Source organism: Mirounga angustirostris, unplaced genomic scaffold (genome assembly GCF_029215605.1).
Source record: "Mirounga angustirostris isolate CCGP_5_RB_7025 unplaced genomic scaffold, mMirAng1.0.hap1 SCAF_3, whole genome shotgun sequence".
NCBI classification, from domain to species: domain Eukaryota; kingdom Metazoa; phylum Chordata; class Mammalia; order Carnivora; family Phocidae; genus Mirounga; species Mirounga angustirostris.
This window is the reverse complement of record NW_026991711.1, coordinates 3,997,986-4,014,368: the sequence shown is the minus strand read 5'-3', so window position 1 is coordinate 4,014,368 and position 16,383 is coordinate 3,997,986. Positions and strand designations below refer to the sequence as shown.

The following is a 16,383-nucleotide window of genomic DNA, read 5'->3' as shown; positions in this document are numbered from 1 at the left end:
CCATTTTTGTTTTCTTCATAGATGTACAATTTCAGAAGTGTAATTCCAGATGTAGAGCTTCTTAGGGGATCCTTGAAGACCAGTGTTCTTCCTGCATACAGTTCAGCTTGTTTGGGGACCTCTCCCAAGACCAGACGGTCAGGGTGGAGGCGGCCCAGCACCAGGACACCCACAGATGGGGTGGTCTCACCCTGTCCAGTGATGAAAGAAAGAAGAGAGGGAGAAGGAGAAGGAGGGGGAGAGGGAGATGGAGAGAGGGAAGGAGGAAAGGAGGGAGGGAAGGAAGGAGGGAGAGAGGAAGGAAGGAAGGAAGGAAGGAAGGAGGGAAGGAAGGAAGGAAAGGAAAGGAATATTCACAAATATACATGTGAAAGAGCAAAGTCAGGAAATGTAAGTATGCATACAGTGATTTTGTCATTTTCTTTGTGCACCCTTAAAAATAAAAGGGAATTTAGTTAAAAATTATGAAAATTACAGTTCTCTGCTTTAATTTTTAATAATTAGTGTAAGTTCAGTTTTTGCTTTTTTTTTGTTTTTTTTTTTTTTTTTTTCCAGTAAACCTTTTTTAGTTCCTAACATGGGCCAGGCACCATAGCGGGGGCGGAGGGTGGGGGCTACTCTAAGGGGGGATAAGTTGTGATCTTTGATGAGGGAAATTTCTCACCCCCAGGGAAGACTAACTTCTGTACAGGGGAGAACACCTGGAAATTGAGCAGCGCAGACTGGTGAGTGATGAATGGGTTGGAATTGCAGTGAATGAGCCCAGCTAAAGTACTGAGCTGTAGGTGTCAGCTTCAGTCTTGCTTTGTAAGAGCCTCATTACTTCTGGGGCGCCTGGGTGGCTCAGTTGGTTAAACGACTGCCTTCGGCTCAGGTCACAATCCTGGAGTCCCAGGATCGAGCCCCACATCGGGCTCCCTGCTCGGCAGGGAGTCTGCTTCTCCCTCTGACCCTCCCCCCTCTCATACTCTCTCTCTCATTCTCTCTCTCTCTCTCAAATAAATAAAATCTTTAAAAAAAAAAAAGAGCCTCGTTACTTCTTACAGAGTAGAAATTCACTCCAGGTGCACCATCCCCCTCAGCACCGAGTTGTCCTCCTATTTCTTTTTGTTGTTATTGATAATACATGACTCTTAGTTATATTCACTGTTGCCTTGTATCCAGATGTTTGGCAGAGATAAGATTCTAGCCTGGACGTTTATGCATTGGGGAAAAAAGAGAATGACTTGCTTGACTTCCGCTCATGAGTATTGAAATGGACAATGACAGCCTGCAGTTCTCTCTTTAACAATTGATACTTGAGTAGGTTTGCAAAATCTTACTCTCCTGGTTGGACGCTAAAGGAGAGGACTCATTAGCAAAGTCTGCTGAACAGTACTGCCTCAAGTGATTTCCTTCCAAACTCTGAATGCCTAAAAAAATTAAATGCACAAAGAAGATCCTTTGAAGTCTTAAGGACCTTAAACTTACATGTTTCCTTAGCTAAGTGAAAATCTGCATTATAGAATTTGTTCAAATACAGCAGTATCTTTATATGATTATAGAAAATCGAATGTGCTGCACTCTGGGTGGTGAGGGGAGCGGCATAGTTCTCTGCAGGGCAGATAGCAAGATATAGAAGATTTTGCCACTTGGATCTACTTTTAGTTTTGTCTTCACAGGATATTTAGATCAGTCCTGTGGAAACGCTGTGTGGAGTCGGTAAGCTATAGGAAAGCTGTTTGTTTAATACAGGTATAGAATAACAGAAGGCAAAATCCCCCGTTTTAGTGTAGGAGATTATGAATGTCACACATCTTTTCATGAAACCTTAGGAATTCAGAGAGTATATGAACTTTAGTAACATTGCAGCACAGAATTGTATTCAGTAAAGAGAATAGGGGAAGACTTTCCTTGCCTTGACCTGAGTTCAGTGACTCGTGATTGGGAGGTGAACGGGGAGTCTTGGTCAATGGGTACGTGTTCACGCCATGCCCTTGGAGAAGAGATGCAAGCCATGCCTGATAAATATTATGGAGCTCATTAAAGATTTATGTGAGCAATTTTTTTTCAAAGGGAAAGTACATCTGTCATTGTATTTAAGCTGGAATGGGCGGCGGGGTGGGGCATGCATCCTCAGAGTTGCTTGATGAAGGGTGCTTTGAAGCTAAACAAGGTGTCATGGCCATATGTAATGTTCTTCATCCATTGATATCTACAGATTGTGCTTTTTTCAGAAAATAGTTTCTGGAAAGAGGAAAAAAAAAAGACAAACAGCCAGAAGCCATTAGTCCAAGCCTTTATTAAAACATAGTAGCGTGAGACTAGCTCTCGGATGACTTCCTGTGGAAGAGGTGCTTGAGAAGCTTTTAGGATAGTTTGGGGAAGATGGGTCAAAGTTCATAGAAAAGTTCTCCATGGAGACTTTGCGAAAGCATGGGGAGTTCCTGCTGTGTTAGAAACAAGACACACGGGTGCGGTTGGCTCAGCAGTCATGGGCTGGATATTTGGGGTTTAGCGAGAGGGGTGGGGAGAAGTAGTCAGGGCTAAGGTCTTGCAAAGGTCCGTTTTTAGCCTCTTGGAGTTTCTCACAAAGTAATTGTATTTGTCTTGCAACATAATGACAGTTTCCTACAGGGTTCTCCAGGGTTGTATCTAATACAGACTTTTCTGGACCTGTTTCTCCACTAACATAGAAGTAAAAGTTTTGATCTGCTTTCTTTGCTAACAATATACATCATTTTCTGTTTGTTCTTTTTCATTTACAGGCTGGAGCCAATGTCCTTCTCCAGGATGTTAATGGAAATATCCCGTTGGATTATGCCGTAGAGGGGACAGAATCCAGTTCTATCCTGTTGACCTATCTGGATGAAAGTGGTAGGCAGATGCTTTGAGAAACTGTACAAAGATTTAAAGACAGCATGGTAGAATTACAAGTGCATACTTATATTTTAGGCATGCTCACATGATTGCAGATGGATGTGCTTTCCCTAGATTGCATAACGTGAAGTCTGTCTTTCTCAATAACATTTCATTGTTCCCACCGCTGTGCATTGTTGATTCAGTCAATGCCGTTTTGCAGGGCAGCAGAAATCTAGAGGCCAGAAATGAAGGAACATTTTAACAAGCATCTGAAGTCTGTAATTAGTGGCACTGGGTTTGTAATTATAATCTATTCTCCACTGGGAGGGCAAAGGAAGTAAACCAGCACAACTGAATTTTGAGTTAACGAGAGCCAGGTCATCTGAAGTGTATTCTCTTAGGAGCGGGTGGTCATTGCAAGAAGGACATGCCCGTGAGTGAGGGCTTAAGTTAAGGGCAGCCTGCACAGCATCCCAGCACCCACTGTTGGTGACACGTGGAAACACCAGTGTTGGAAGCAGGCACCTGGGTCACGGTGCTAGCCTGAAGAGATGAGCCCCAGCTCCCAGCTCTATCTCCTGACAAAGAGTGTTTAATTGCACAGACTAAACGTATAATTTCACGAGTAAGTTCAGCACTGGCAAAGTGGGGGGTATCTGCAATCCTGAGCCCAATATGGTATTAAGCTGAAGAAGCCTGCCACTTTTTTTTCCTTTCTGTTTAGGTATAAATAACAACAAAGAAACTCCAGTCCCTTCAAGTAGGATCTTTTGTCAGAGAAAAAGTTAAAAAAATTTTAAGAGCCACACAGTGCTTCTGACTCTGTCCTTCTTGCTTCTAAGAAAAGCCCTCACATCTGCCTCTTTGTTCCCTGCGCTCTTTGCCTCCTCCAGATCCCTTGTATCAAAAGGTTTATTCTGAGGATGGCTTAGAATAATAATAATTAGTACTTAGCAGCCACCGAGTTCTTAAAAAAAATTATCTCATTAATTCTGAAAGCGGGGTGAGTACCATTATCTTCATTAGGGACAGTGTGAGCTGGGCTGTCCTACCGAAGGTCACAGAGTCTCCGGCTGGGGTGACAGAGGCAGCGTGGGGGAAGGGGTGTGGCTCCCGGCTCTTCTCACTCCTTATACCTGCTCCTTACGTGAGGGTCACATTCAGATCTTTTATCCGCTGGTCAGCAGTGACTCCTTGGGGACAGATTTCATCACTTCTAAGGGGAGGGAAGCCTGACGTCATGCACATCCCACGGCTGCAAAGTTCATTGTTTGGACCTTTGCAAAACTTGGACTGGCGGTGCCCACTTCTGAGTTTGCACGCAGAACTCGGTTGTGTAGTATTAGCTGAGTCAGCTCTATTTAACACCTTTCTGCTCTAATTCTTCTGAGTTTCTTGTAGCCACAGTGGAAAATATTTCTCTTTGAAAATTAAAATCAAGTATCTTTATTTGCAAAAGAACTCACCTGACTGATAAGCCTTTCCAATTCATCCAAGGATTTTGTTTGATAAGAAATTTTAGTATTTGCAAAAGCAGTATTATCTACCCTCTATAAAGAAAAATAAGTGTATTCCTTTGGGAGATTGATTTAATTTTTTATTTTTCATTTTTGTAGAGAGAGAGAGAGCAGGGGTGGGGGAATCAAGGGGAGACGGGGAGAGGGGGAGAGAGAGAGAGAGAGAGTCCTCAAGCAGACTCCCCTCTGAGCACGGAGCCTGACACAGGGCTTGATCCCACCGCCCCAAAACCACGACCCCAGCTGAAACCAAGAGCCAGATGCCAACCAGCTGAGTCACCCGGGCGCCCCATGAGGTTGATTTTAAACGTGGTTAAGGGAGAAGAAAAAGGGGGAGGCATTGACTCTGAATGGTTAGGAGAAAATCTGTCACGACGCTGGCTGTCACAATCAGTTTGTAACATGCATGTTTGCTGGAACAAACTCAATTTAGTATCTCCTCAGTTTTTAATGCTGTTTTCCATGTGTTCCTGCCTCCCACCCCTCTGCCCCCCCTCGGGTCATTCAGTCTGCTCCCCGTTCCTGCCGGGGTCCCTCCTCCATGTCTGTATGAGCTGCCACGCTTGCCGGGAATACTGTCTCATTCGATTTATTCTCTGCCCCCTCGTCGGTGTGCTTTTAGAGTTATCCGCTATGACAGCGTGGGCTGATAGCCTCAGAAATTTCTAATATCCCACGACAAGATCGTCATTACTATTTGGCTCTCGGTGTTTCCGCACTGCATTCTTAATAGCTGGGGGGTTGCAAGTCCTTGAATTTTCCGTGCGCTTCCTACAGTTTCCGCACCGAGTACTTATCACACCGTCCCATCAGGATGCATGTGGCAGGAGGCAGGCGAAGTCGTGAGCAAGCTGATTACGTGGAAAATCACTGGTCACGGTCCTAATTGTACTGTCGCCTCCAACACACTGTCCATCCGGGCACAGCAGTTAACCTCGGCTCACCGCCTGAGCTCCCCGGGCTGGAAAATGAGACAACCCGGAGCGCCGATTGAGCGCGTGATGCATCTTGGCTCTCCTGCACGAGGCGAACCCACTGGCTTTCGCAGAAAGCAATGGGTTATAAAATGATCCCGCAAGGGAGGAAAGCGCCGCAGGGGGAGCACAGGGTGGTCTGGGACGGATGCACGGCTCGGGGAAGAACATCTGCTTTCCACTCTGCTCCCTGTGTTTCATCACCCAGCTCCCTCTCTTCCTTCCATGGACATCCATCCTTTTAGAAGAAGTCGATCCCATTTGTTCTCCTGAGCTCCTGGTCTCCTCTACCGAGCCCACTGAAGTTCAGCTTCTTCTGCTGCTGGAAATGTCCCTGCAGGGATGGCCATTGTCTCCTTGGCTCTCTGTGGGCGGATCACCCTTCTGTGCTCACTCGTCTCCCTGTGACCCCCATCCCACTGTTCTGTGCACCCTCGTTCACCTGCAATGATTGTTTGTACTCTTCTGCATTCTCCTTGAGCTTTCACTTAGTCTCCTTTGGAGACTTGCACGTGCAGGCGCCAAAATATGGATGATTGCCAGAGCTTTTGTCTTTGCGTATCTTCTTCCAGCCCGCCGCGTGCTATTTTGGGCTTATCTCACTCCATTCCTTGTGTGGTGACCACCTGCTGCCCCCAGGAATACTCCTGCAGCTTAGCTATCTCTGAAGACCTTCTGCTCTGCAGTGTGCAATTTTTAATAAAGTTAAAGTATCAGACAATTTGAGATAACATGTCCAGTATGGAAATTACCGTTCTCCTTGTGTACCCTATCCATAGTCTGTTGTACCCTTTAGCCAGGAATCCGACCATCTGAATGTCACTTCTTTTTTCTAAGTCTCTCACATTGAATTGTCACCAAATTTCATAGATTCTGCTTCCCTGACCTCCCTCTGCTACATCCCCATCCCTCACTGATTGTGTGGTTGCTGCCTTAGTTAAAACCCTGGGTTGTCTATTTTTGGAACAACCTCGGAAACTGGCTTAGCCCCCCGAATCTTCACAAGACTCCCAGATTCATCAGTGCACAGTGCCCTCGTGTATTTCGTCTGCCTAATAAAGTTCATTCAGAATGTTGTCCCCGTACCACAGTCTTGGGAATCACCCACTGTTAGGGTGGTGGTGTGTCCCAGGGTGCCTGGGACAGTCCCACATGATGCCTCTGGTCAGGATCGAGGGGAAGGGATCGGGGGCAGGGCTCAAACACCCTTTTGGCTTGAACGTGTTTATTTTTCTTTGCTAGAACCAGCTTCCTTTTGTTGCCTGCCCAGAGCAGCCTTGTTGGATTTAGCAAGCTTAGGAAGCTTCTGATGGAGACAAAACGTAGAGTTGGGACTTCTAGGAGCTGAGAGAGTGCTGTGCCTCCATCAAGGGGCTGGTCGTGTGGGCTCAGTGGTACGGTATTATCTGCGCTAGAAGCGCCGAGTCCCCTCCCCGAGTCCCCCCCCACCGAGCCCCCCCGAATCCCCCCAGGGAAGAAGGGGTAATGCAGAAGAGGAAACATGGAATTGTTACAAAAACATTGTTATCGTGAGAGGGACAGTTAGGGAGATGAGTTACTATAGGGTTTGGACTGACTTGAGGTGTTACTGCGATTTCAGGTCTGCACATGCACCTCCTGATGGTTCAGATGTAGTCAGGCAATAATGTTAGCAGCACATAGAATCACTTGTGAATTTCAGGAAAATGCTGTTTTTCTTATTTCCTAAAAGAAAAAAAATACCAAATTCCTGTCAAAATGATAAATCTAATCAGGACTTCTGTTAATGGTTTTCAGAAAACAGGATGAAAATAAAACTTAATTTCTTCGAAAAAAAAAAAAAAAAAAGACAGGCTTGGCCAATTGCCCATTACAAAATAGACTTATTATGCCCATAATAAGTCTTGGCTGTTTTTCTCCTGGAGCAGCTTAAGAAGTTTGCTTGACCAAGAAAAGAAGGGATTTCTGTTCTGTTGTCTTGCTGAAAATAGACTTATGCTTTTTTCCTGAACATATAATGAAAATCTGAAATCACATTTTACTTGGTATCATATTTGGTTCAAAATTAAGTTTTAAAATAGTAAGATACAAGGTCATAATATTCCCCTCTGATTCCTTCACAACAATGGCTAAAATAGATTGCTTTCTCATGACACATCGTAAGTGAGCTGAAATGAGTGATCTCTAGTATGTTTTTAATTTGTCTTTTATCTTTGAGCCCTGTTCTTCTATTATTCAGTTTTAACCATGTGTTTAACTAATTCTCTAAAAGATACACACCACTCCCATAAACACTGCCACATTATAAAAGTTAGAATAATGTAACCATCAGATTCTTCTGCTGCTTCCAACTGTGCAAAATTGAACACTGACATTTGAGAAATAATATTTTCCAAAATTAACTCACATGTTCAATTCCATCATCCTAAAAATAAGAAGAGAGTGATAGTTTTAGTTGGTTCTTAACAAACCTCAAAGCAGCTCTTAGGGGAAATCTGTTCGTTCTTCCAACGTGGCGTGTGGAGATTCCAAAGCTGGTCATTGGTGCCCCTTCATGTCCCTACTAACGTGGGTTTACTTTGGACAGAGTATTTTGTAACAGCCCACATTATTCAAATAGTGCATCCGGCTTTATTTTGTTGGCTTCTTGCCTGCCTCTTTATGACAAGAGGCATAATGGAAGGCAGCTATGCTCACCACTATACCACCAACGCGACAAGAGGCATAACGAATGGCACGTAAGCCCTGCAGTGGGGAAGCTGAGTACGGATGAGAGCTCCTGTCTATTGAGTGCCGACCACAAGCCAAACACGGGGCGGGGTGCTTTCTGTGTTGTTTGTAACTCATCCTCATAACAACTAGTGAAACAAAAATTATCAGCCCCATTTTGCGCTGGAGAAAGCGAGGCCGAGGATAAGTTACCTTCTCCCATTGGCACTAGAAGTAGGTATAAGACCCAGCACTAAAACCCAGGCAGCCTGACCCCTGAGGTCATGCTCTGCTGTTCAGCCAGGCTCCGGGAGAGAGTTGTGCCACGAGGCGGAGGTGCTGGGCTCTGAGGGGAAAATGATGGCAGGTGAGCAACAGGCTGGATGCTCTCTGCCCCATGGACAGATCCTATAAATAGTGTCTGTGGCTTCTTTACTCCTTTGGGATGTGTATTATTGTCGGAGTGAGTGCAGATGTGGAAGATCCGACAGGTTAAGTTCCTTTCCCAGAGTTGCCCCAGGGGAGGTCAACCACAGACTGGCATGACCAGGGGGACTGCTCCCGGTGGCCTTGGTGCTCTGGTCCCCTGCATCCCGCCCACCTCCACATTTGCCGCAAGGACTCAGTCAGATGGGAGAGGGAGAGAGTGCTGGTTCATAGCAGCCACTGGCTGAGAGGCAGATGTTAATGGTTACCATCATCATCATCATCATCGTCATCATCGTCATCATGATTACTTTCCCTGACAATAAGGTGGATTATTTCTCCTTAGTAAACACCTGTTCTGTCCAGGAACCAATGCTGGGAACAGAATGCATAAATGTGAAGGTACGAGCTACCGTGGAGATTCACGATCGTGAAAGCTCAGGTTAAAATGAAGGCTGTGCTGATGTATGGACGGGCAGTGAGCAGACCTGACTTCTCCGTGGCCACATCCACCCCCCTCAGTCAAGTTGGACAGCCAGTTCTTCACTCCGCTTTAGTTGATTCCTCTTTATTAACACAAACAGTCATGAAATGCTTGATTGGAGAATCTCTTTAAATGTGTTTTGAAAGCTCTTGAGATAGGGGCACCTGGGTGGCTCAGTCGTTAAGCGTCTGCCTTCGGCTCAGGTCGTGATCCCGGGGTCCTGGGATCGAGCCCCACATCGGGCTCCCTGCTGGGTGGGAAGCCTGCTTCTCCCTCTCCCTTTCCCCCTGCTTGTGTTCCCTCTCTCACTGTGTCTCTCTCTGTCAAATAAATAAAATCTTTAAAAAAAAAAAATTAAAAAAAAAAAAAAAGAAAGAAAGCTCTTGAGATAGATGGGAACGTTGTGAAAATATCACCGGGAGATTCCGTACACCCTTCACCCAGTTTCCCCACATCACCAATCTACACGGCCTCACTGTGTTGATCCAAACTATGGAGTTAGCGTGGGTACAATACTATTCACCAAACTATAGATTTATTCAGATTTTTCCAGTTTTCCCACCATAGGCAGTTTTCTGTTCCAGGATACCACATTGCTTTTGGAAGCAACTCTTTTGGCCAGGAAATGATAGAGAACAAAAACTATATTTTCTAACTCACTTCAGTTCAATTCAAACCGTTTAAAATACTTTGGGCAGTGTCCCTTGATGATTTATATACTAAACCAGAGATGCAATGAGAGCCTGTCATGGATAAGGCATCATATCACATCTTTGGGATGTAATAAGAGGAAAATTATTCAAGACTGCATTCTAGCTGAAAATAGAATGCATGCCGAGAAAAACAATTATACAGACTTTGAGTGAGAATTCAAAGTGGAAGAGGGGCCTCAAAGAGGAACCTGTTGAAAGAACAGTAAGATAAAGCTAAGGGTTGACCCCCAAGTGGCTGAGAAGCATCTCTGCCCTCTGATTGAAAGGCTGTTTTCCTCCTAGGAGTGGATCTGACCTCGCTGCGCCAGATGAAGCTTCAGAGACCATTGAGCATGCTGACGGATGTCAAACACTTCTTATCAGGTGGTGGAAATGTCGATGAGAAAAATGATGAAGGGGTAACTCTGGTAAGTTTATGTAACTGACTCCAAAAGATTGCTTAAATAGAGAATTTCAGTTGATTTCTACTGCATAGAATTGGGTACAATTAACTTATAAAAATGTCTTTTTTTTCTGATCGTAGAAGTACTACCTATTTTTTGTAAAAATCTTGAAAACACCTAAGTATGCAAAAGGAAAATAGAAATCACATATGTCACCTCTCAGGGAAAACCAGGAGTTAGGGGATGATATATTTTCTTCAGGACTTCCTTCCATGTATGTTTAAAAATTGGGAATAATTTTTATGCATTACTTTGTCAGTGTGGTATCTGAACTGGAACTTATAGGATAATGTTTTCATTTTAATTTTAAGAAAAACAAATTATGGATTACTCTGGTGAATGAATTTCTAAATCCAAGCAAAATCATGTCATTACTTTTTTTATAGCTATCAGGCACAGTTGCAGTGATGTAAAGACAGTACAATTAAATTGGATTAATTCTAATATAAACGTATTGTCTAATCATGAAAATAAGAAACATTTGGACTATTGACCCATAAAATGTACTTGAACTGGGCATGCTGGTGTTAAAGTTAATTGCAGTGGAACTAAATGTATTGAAGCTCAGGGAAGAAAATTGAGAGAAATTAAACTAGCAGACGGGACTATGATGCTTGAAGCATGGGGTGCATAAGAAGTGTCAGTTTCTACCATGGAAAAAATAAGGTGTGAGGTTGAATACAGTGATGAGAGAAGTGACTTGTTTAAATGGATAAAAGTGGTGTGAGACCTGATTCAATTTTAGATTTATTAAATGCAAGTCAAGCACTTTGAGACCTCTAGATAGAATAGTCTTCCTAGATACTGATTTGGACTTTGCAATATAAATTTCAAAAGACTTTCAAAAAAACATAATGCCAAGTTATAAGCAAAGAAAACAAAGTATGTTTAGAATTTATCGAAAAATCACACATTCAAATGGAAAAATATTCTAATTACTCTATCGAGGAGCTATTAATTAACCACCTCCTGCGAACAAAATAATAATGAACAAAGCCACAAAAATCCTTTTTTTTGTGGGCTCACATTTCATTGGGGAAGGTACATAATATACAATATAAATGAGCTAAATATATAGCATATTAATAATGATAAATGCAAAGGAGAAAATAATAAAACAAGACAGGGAGGTGCTGAGCGTGTTGTTAACATTTTGGAGGCGCACAGGTAAGGTCTCACTGACAAGGAATTTTGAGTAATCTGAGAGAGGTCTGCACACACCACAGGTGTGCATAGGAGCATTTCAGGCTGAACAGTGGTGGGTGCAAAGGCCCTGTGGCAGGGGTGGGTGTGTTGTGATTTAGAAACAGCACAGGGGCCTGTGAGTCTAAACAGAGTAAAGGAAAGGAGGGAGGTAGCTGGCCCAGATCCTACAGGGTCTGTGTACCCGTGTGAGGATGTAGTTACTCAGAGTGTGACAGGAACACGTTGGAGGGCTCTAAAGAGAGAGACATGGTCCTACTTCAGTTCTAAAAGCATCACTCGCTCTGATTGCTGTGTTAAGGATGGACTGTCAAAGGGCAGGGCTGATGCTGAGAGTTTAGGTAAGAGGCTTTTCCGGTAACTCAGAGGTTGGTGGTGTGGCTCAGACAAAGCCGCAGGAAGCTGAGGGGGTAGGAAGTGGCTAATTTCCGTCTGCATGGAAAGAAGATCCACTGGAACTTCCTGATGGCCAAGTGATGGGAGAGAAAGGATGACTGCAGAATGACTCCAAGGACTTGTAGCTTGAACAACTGGAGTGATGGAGTTGACATCAAATGGGACAGAGAAGGCAGAGGACAAAATGAGCTTAGAGCAGGGACAGTGTGGGAAACATAGAGCTACACCTGCCTCTGAGCCACCTTCGTGGAGATGTTGACTTTGTGGTTGGATACTGGAGTCTGGAAGTCAGGAGCTGTCTGGGCTGCAGACTCACTTTTGGGAACACTAGCATGTACCTGACATTGAAAGCCTTGACCTTGGATGAAATCACAGATTTGATACAGAAGGGAAGAGAATTTGGGACCGAGCCATGGAACTTAGGAAGAAGAGAAAGATCCAGAAATGAGACTGGAGGGAGGAACTCCCAAGGTAGGAGGAAAACCAAAAGAATGAGATGTCGCAGGAGCCGAGGAAAGAAAGTATGATGAGGAGGAGGAGTGGGGGGAGGAAGCAGAGGACTATCAGATACCACTGGGAGATCAAGTGCCTGGAGATTGTGAGTTGGCTGTTGGACTTAGTAACGTGGAGGTCGTTGGTCTTCTCAGCGAGGACGGTTTCAGTGGAGTGGGAGGCTCGAAATCCGGACTGGAGTGGGTAACGGTTCTTTGAACACATGGAACGCACCAATGTCCAGCCTAGAAACCCAATAGACCTTTGCTTCTCTGTTTGGCAGAAGACATTAGAGCTTTATATTTCTTTTAAAAAAGATGCCTGCTAAATAAAAAAATAGGATGAGTGTTTCAAATACCGCTGAACAGAAGGACCCACCTACTTCATTAGCGAAGCTGTGGAAAGAATCAATACAGAGCCATAAATTGCTATCGTGTTCAACCATCTTCAGTGTTTGACATTCTTTGTGACTTGTTTCTATTGAGCATTGAGCATAAACGTTGCAAATAATTGTGTAATAACTAAATGATCATCTCTGAGCTTTTTATGAGGGAAGTAACAGTGATTGGGAGGCTAGGAAGTTGTTCCTCGAAGATGGCTCTCAGCATTTAGCAAGTGGCAGTTTCGGTGGATTCTTACATCTGAATTGGTTAGTCTATCATGTTAATGACTGCCACCACCCTGAGCTGGCCTCCAAATTGTGCGCATTCTGGTCTATTGTAGGTGGGGACAGTGGAAGACACTCTTCCACAGATTTCTGTATCCTGAGTTGGGATGCCAGTTGTGGTTTAAAATTAAGCATCATTTCCCACGCTGTTGAATTGTGCAAAAAAGATAAAGCTGTCAACAAAAGGCTCAATGCCGCTACACTTCTAGTATGTTGCCTTTTTCTCCTCTGTTAGAATATGCAGTAAAATAACGAAACATAATGTAGCTCTTTGAAAAAGACCTCTTGGTTTACACAGATATTCTTCTTAGAAGAAAACAAAGCCTCAAAAAAGGATACAATTCCAAAAAAAAAAAAAAAAAAAAAAGCTGTTACAGAGCATATGGAAATGCATTCCTGAGTTCGAGCTCATAGATGCTCTTTGAAAATATGACTGTAATGACTTTCAGATCCATTATGAAGATGCTGGCTCTTTACTCTTTTGTCACAGAATCTGATATATTAACATCTGGCCTTGGGACTCATTTACTTGGTTTGTTGGAAAAGAATTATTCATGAGATGTAAACATCAAGCAATTTTATTTTTGTCTCCTTTTGTTATTTCGGTACGTCTGGTTCATCCCTTACTTCTGAATGAAGACTTAGCCAATGTCATCAGCTTTCTGGCCATTTTTAGGGAATAGAGCTTTTATGGTTACTTTATATCACAACGCATAGTCTCAGTAAGAGATTAGAATGTCTGGTCCTATATAACCATGAAAAGCCTCAGCTTGCATGAAGTCAGGGTGCACTGATCTTTTTTATGCCATATTACCCTCTAAATCTTGGGTGTAGCCATGGATTCCTTGTCAGAATTGTGTTTTTAATGTCATAAAAATGGTGCCTAGAATTACGAAGAAACCCAGTTATATGGAAACATCATAATCCTAATATTAAAATTAAATTTGTGATTTGTAATGCATGTGCTTCTTTATGAAGGCACTGAGTAACGGATGTAATCATTACCATGATGTTAGAGTAGAGTTGAATATGGGGTATTTGGAGATATCTGCTATGACCACAATGTGATAGGAACATATTTCTTTCGATGATAGCATTGTAGGTGTGTGGCCTAGGTTCACCATTGAAGAATTTTCTAAATTTCATTTTGGGTTAGAAAAAAAAATAAAACTAACCATTTTCCCATTTCCAAGTTTGCAAATCCCCTGAATCTCTCCCTAGATCCTGCAGGGGCTGGTGGGCTCAGGTGTTGAGGACCCTGATCTCAGTGAAATCTTGAACCTGCTGCTTGCATAGTGTTGCATCAGACTAGGGAGTCCATGGGAGGGAGGGTGGCTGTGCTCGTCTACTTTCCCCTCCTTCCACTGCCTCTTCTTCCGTGTCACTGAAGTGGAGAGAGAGGATGGGAGGAGACAGATGGGCAGGAGGAGACACAATGGGGCCTGGAAGGCTTTGACTTGACTTTCCTTGAGAGGATGTTCTGCTCTCTGGGCAAGAAACTGACCACTTCCCTTGTGAGGATGTGGGGGTTCTTCAGATACCACCTCCTTACCCCCCATCACTGGGAATCTCCAGAGGGTCCTTCACACCTGCCTCTGCTCTGGGGAACCAGGGGAACTGCAGCCTGTTTCTGCTGAACCGTGCTTCCTCCTCAGGCATCCCCCTGAAACAGAACTGAAAACGAAAATGGCTTGTCCCCAGAAAATCCTCCCGGTGTTTGTCTTTGCCCCTGTGAACTCATGAGCGATGCCAGTGTATCTGTGACTCCCCTTCACTGCCCAAGAAAGCAGAGAGCCAGCCTGTCTCTTGCCCCTTACTTCTTCTAGTCAGGAATCAAAGCCAGTAATAATGTCTCCACCAAACCCCCGAGGACACAGAGCTTCTGTTGGTGGCCGCTGAAGACAAGCTCTCCTGATGTGAATTAGGGAGGAATCCAGGCCCCACTGCCACACAAAAAATTTCCCACGTGTGCAGTCTCCCTTTATCTCTCATTTGGAGCTATTATGCCCTGAGTCTAGACGTAGTGGTCAAAAGTGATCTAGGCTGGGACACCTGGCTGGCTCAGTCCATAGAGCATGAGACTCTTGTTCTTGGGGTTATGAGTTCAAGCCCCACATTGGGTGTGGGTGTAGAGATAAAACATTAAAAAAAAGTAATTTAGGCAATTTTCGGACAACCTATTTTCAAATGTCCATATTTGGTCTCACTTTGAGATGTGATACATATTAGCTTCAAACTCAGTCAAAACTATGGCAAGAAAAATCCTCTGTTAATATTCTGATAGAAAACTATAATTGGAGAAAATTCGCAGTTATTGGTTCAAAATCTGGACTAATTCCTGTAGGTGTTTGAATAGCTATTCCTCAAGACTGATTTTCATTTACTCCTAAAATAATTTTCATCAAAATTTGACATTAACCTCAGAGTGACCTGCCAGCCTTAGAGTGGCAGGTCACAAACCTTAAATAAGACCACATTCATTGGGAAGATATTTTAAAATTCACACACAGATTCTTTTTAAAAATGAGATTCACAAATAGAAGACTGAGTAAGTGACTTAACAATGAACCCCCAGTTTCCATGTTACGCAAAAGAAAGGAGTTAATTCTGGGTGGAGGAAGCCCTTCCAATATCCAAATAGGGGGAGAAAGCACAAAGGGAAATACTGAGATCATTGACCATGACAAAAATTAAAACGAACATTTGTGCATTAAATAATGAGCAAAATTAAGAGGCAGATAATAAATGAGGAATAATATTTGCAACAGGTCTTCCAAAGTGTTAATAGTTTTAAAAAATGCAGCGGTCATAGAAATGAATGAAAAAGATCACCATCTCTTGGTAGAAAAACAAATAATAGAGAGAGTCAATACACAAAAGAAAATACAACTGTCCTCCAAATATATTAGAAGAGACCAATTTTTAGGAATTCAGTACGTTGAACTTATTTATAGTCATTTTAGAAATACGTAATAGTGAAGACTGGAAGGCTAAGGATCTGTGAGGGAGAGTCCCTCCACACACCACTGGATGGGGTGTCAGTTGCACCAACATTGCCGAACTCAGTGTATGTAAATACATTGAAAAAATGTTCATTATTTTAGAATCGCAATTCTATTTCTGGGAATGTGTCAGAAGGAAATAATCAGAGAAACAAATACAGTGATTATTGACAAAGTGATCTTCTATAAAATAAAAAATATGACAAATGCATAAAAGCCCAATAATGAGGAATTGGTCAGGTGGATGGTAACGCTCCACAGGATTGTGCACCATGCTCTCCTGAAGAACAGCCGGTTCGAAGAAGAACACCGTGGTGAAGAGGTGGGACAGTCCTCAGGCTGAGCTCCATCATTCCATGGATGTGACTTTTGTTGGGTTGTCATTCTCTCTGTCTTGAGCCCAGCCTCGCATACCACCTGTGTGAGGAAGAGGCTGTTCAGAGACGATTGCACTACCGCAGACTTATAACTGGGGTCCGAGACTCTTAGGGGTCTTCATATCTGAAAGATGTAGGACCTGGTGATGGTTTTGATCAG

General features: G+C 43.4%; 1 protein-coding gene across 1 annotated transcript in view; it reads left to right on the top strand.

Annotated features, from left to right (window-relative positions):
• The window catches only part of MYO16 (myosin XVI), a 435,943-nt gene that overhangs the window by 78,100 nt on the left and 341,460 nt on the right, over positions 1-16,383 (top strand). The window contains exons 4-5 of the mRNA XM_064585765.1: positions 2,748-2,856; positions 9,926-10,050. Of these exons, the coding sequence (XP_064441835.1) occupies positions 2,748-2,856; positions 9,926-10,050 (234 nt within the window). The remainder of the gene's footprint in view (positions 1-2,747; positions 2,857-9,925; positions 10,051-16,383) is intronic.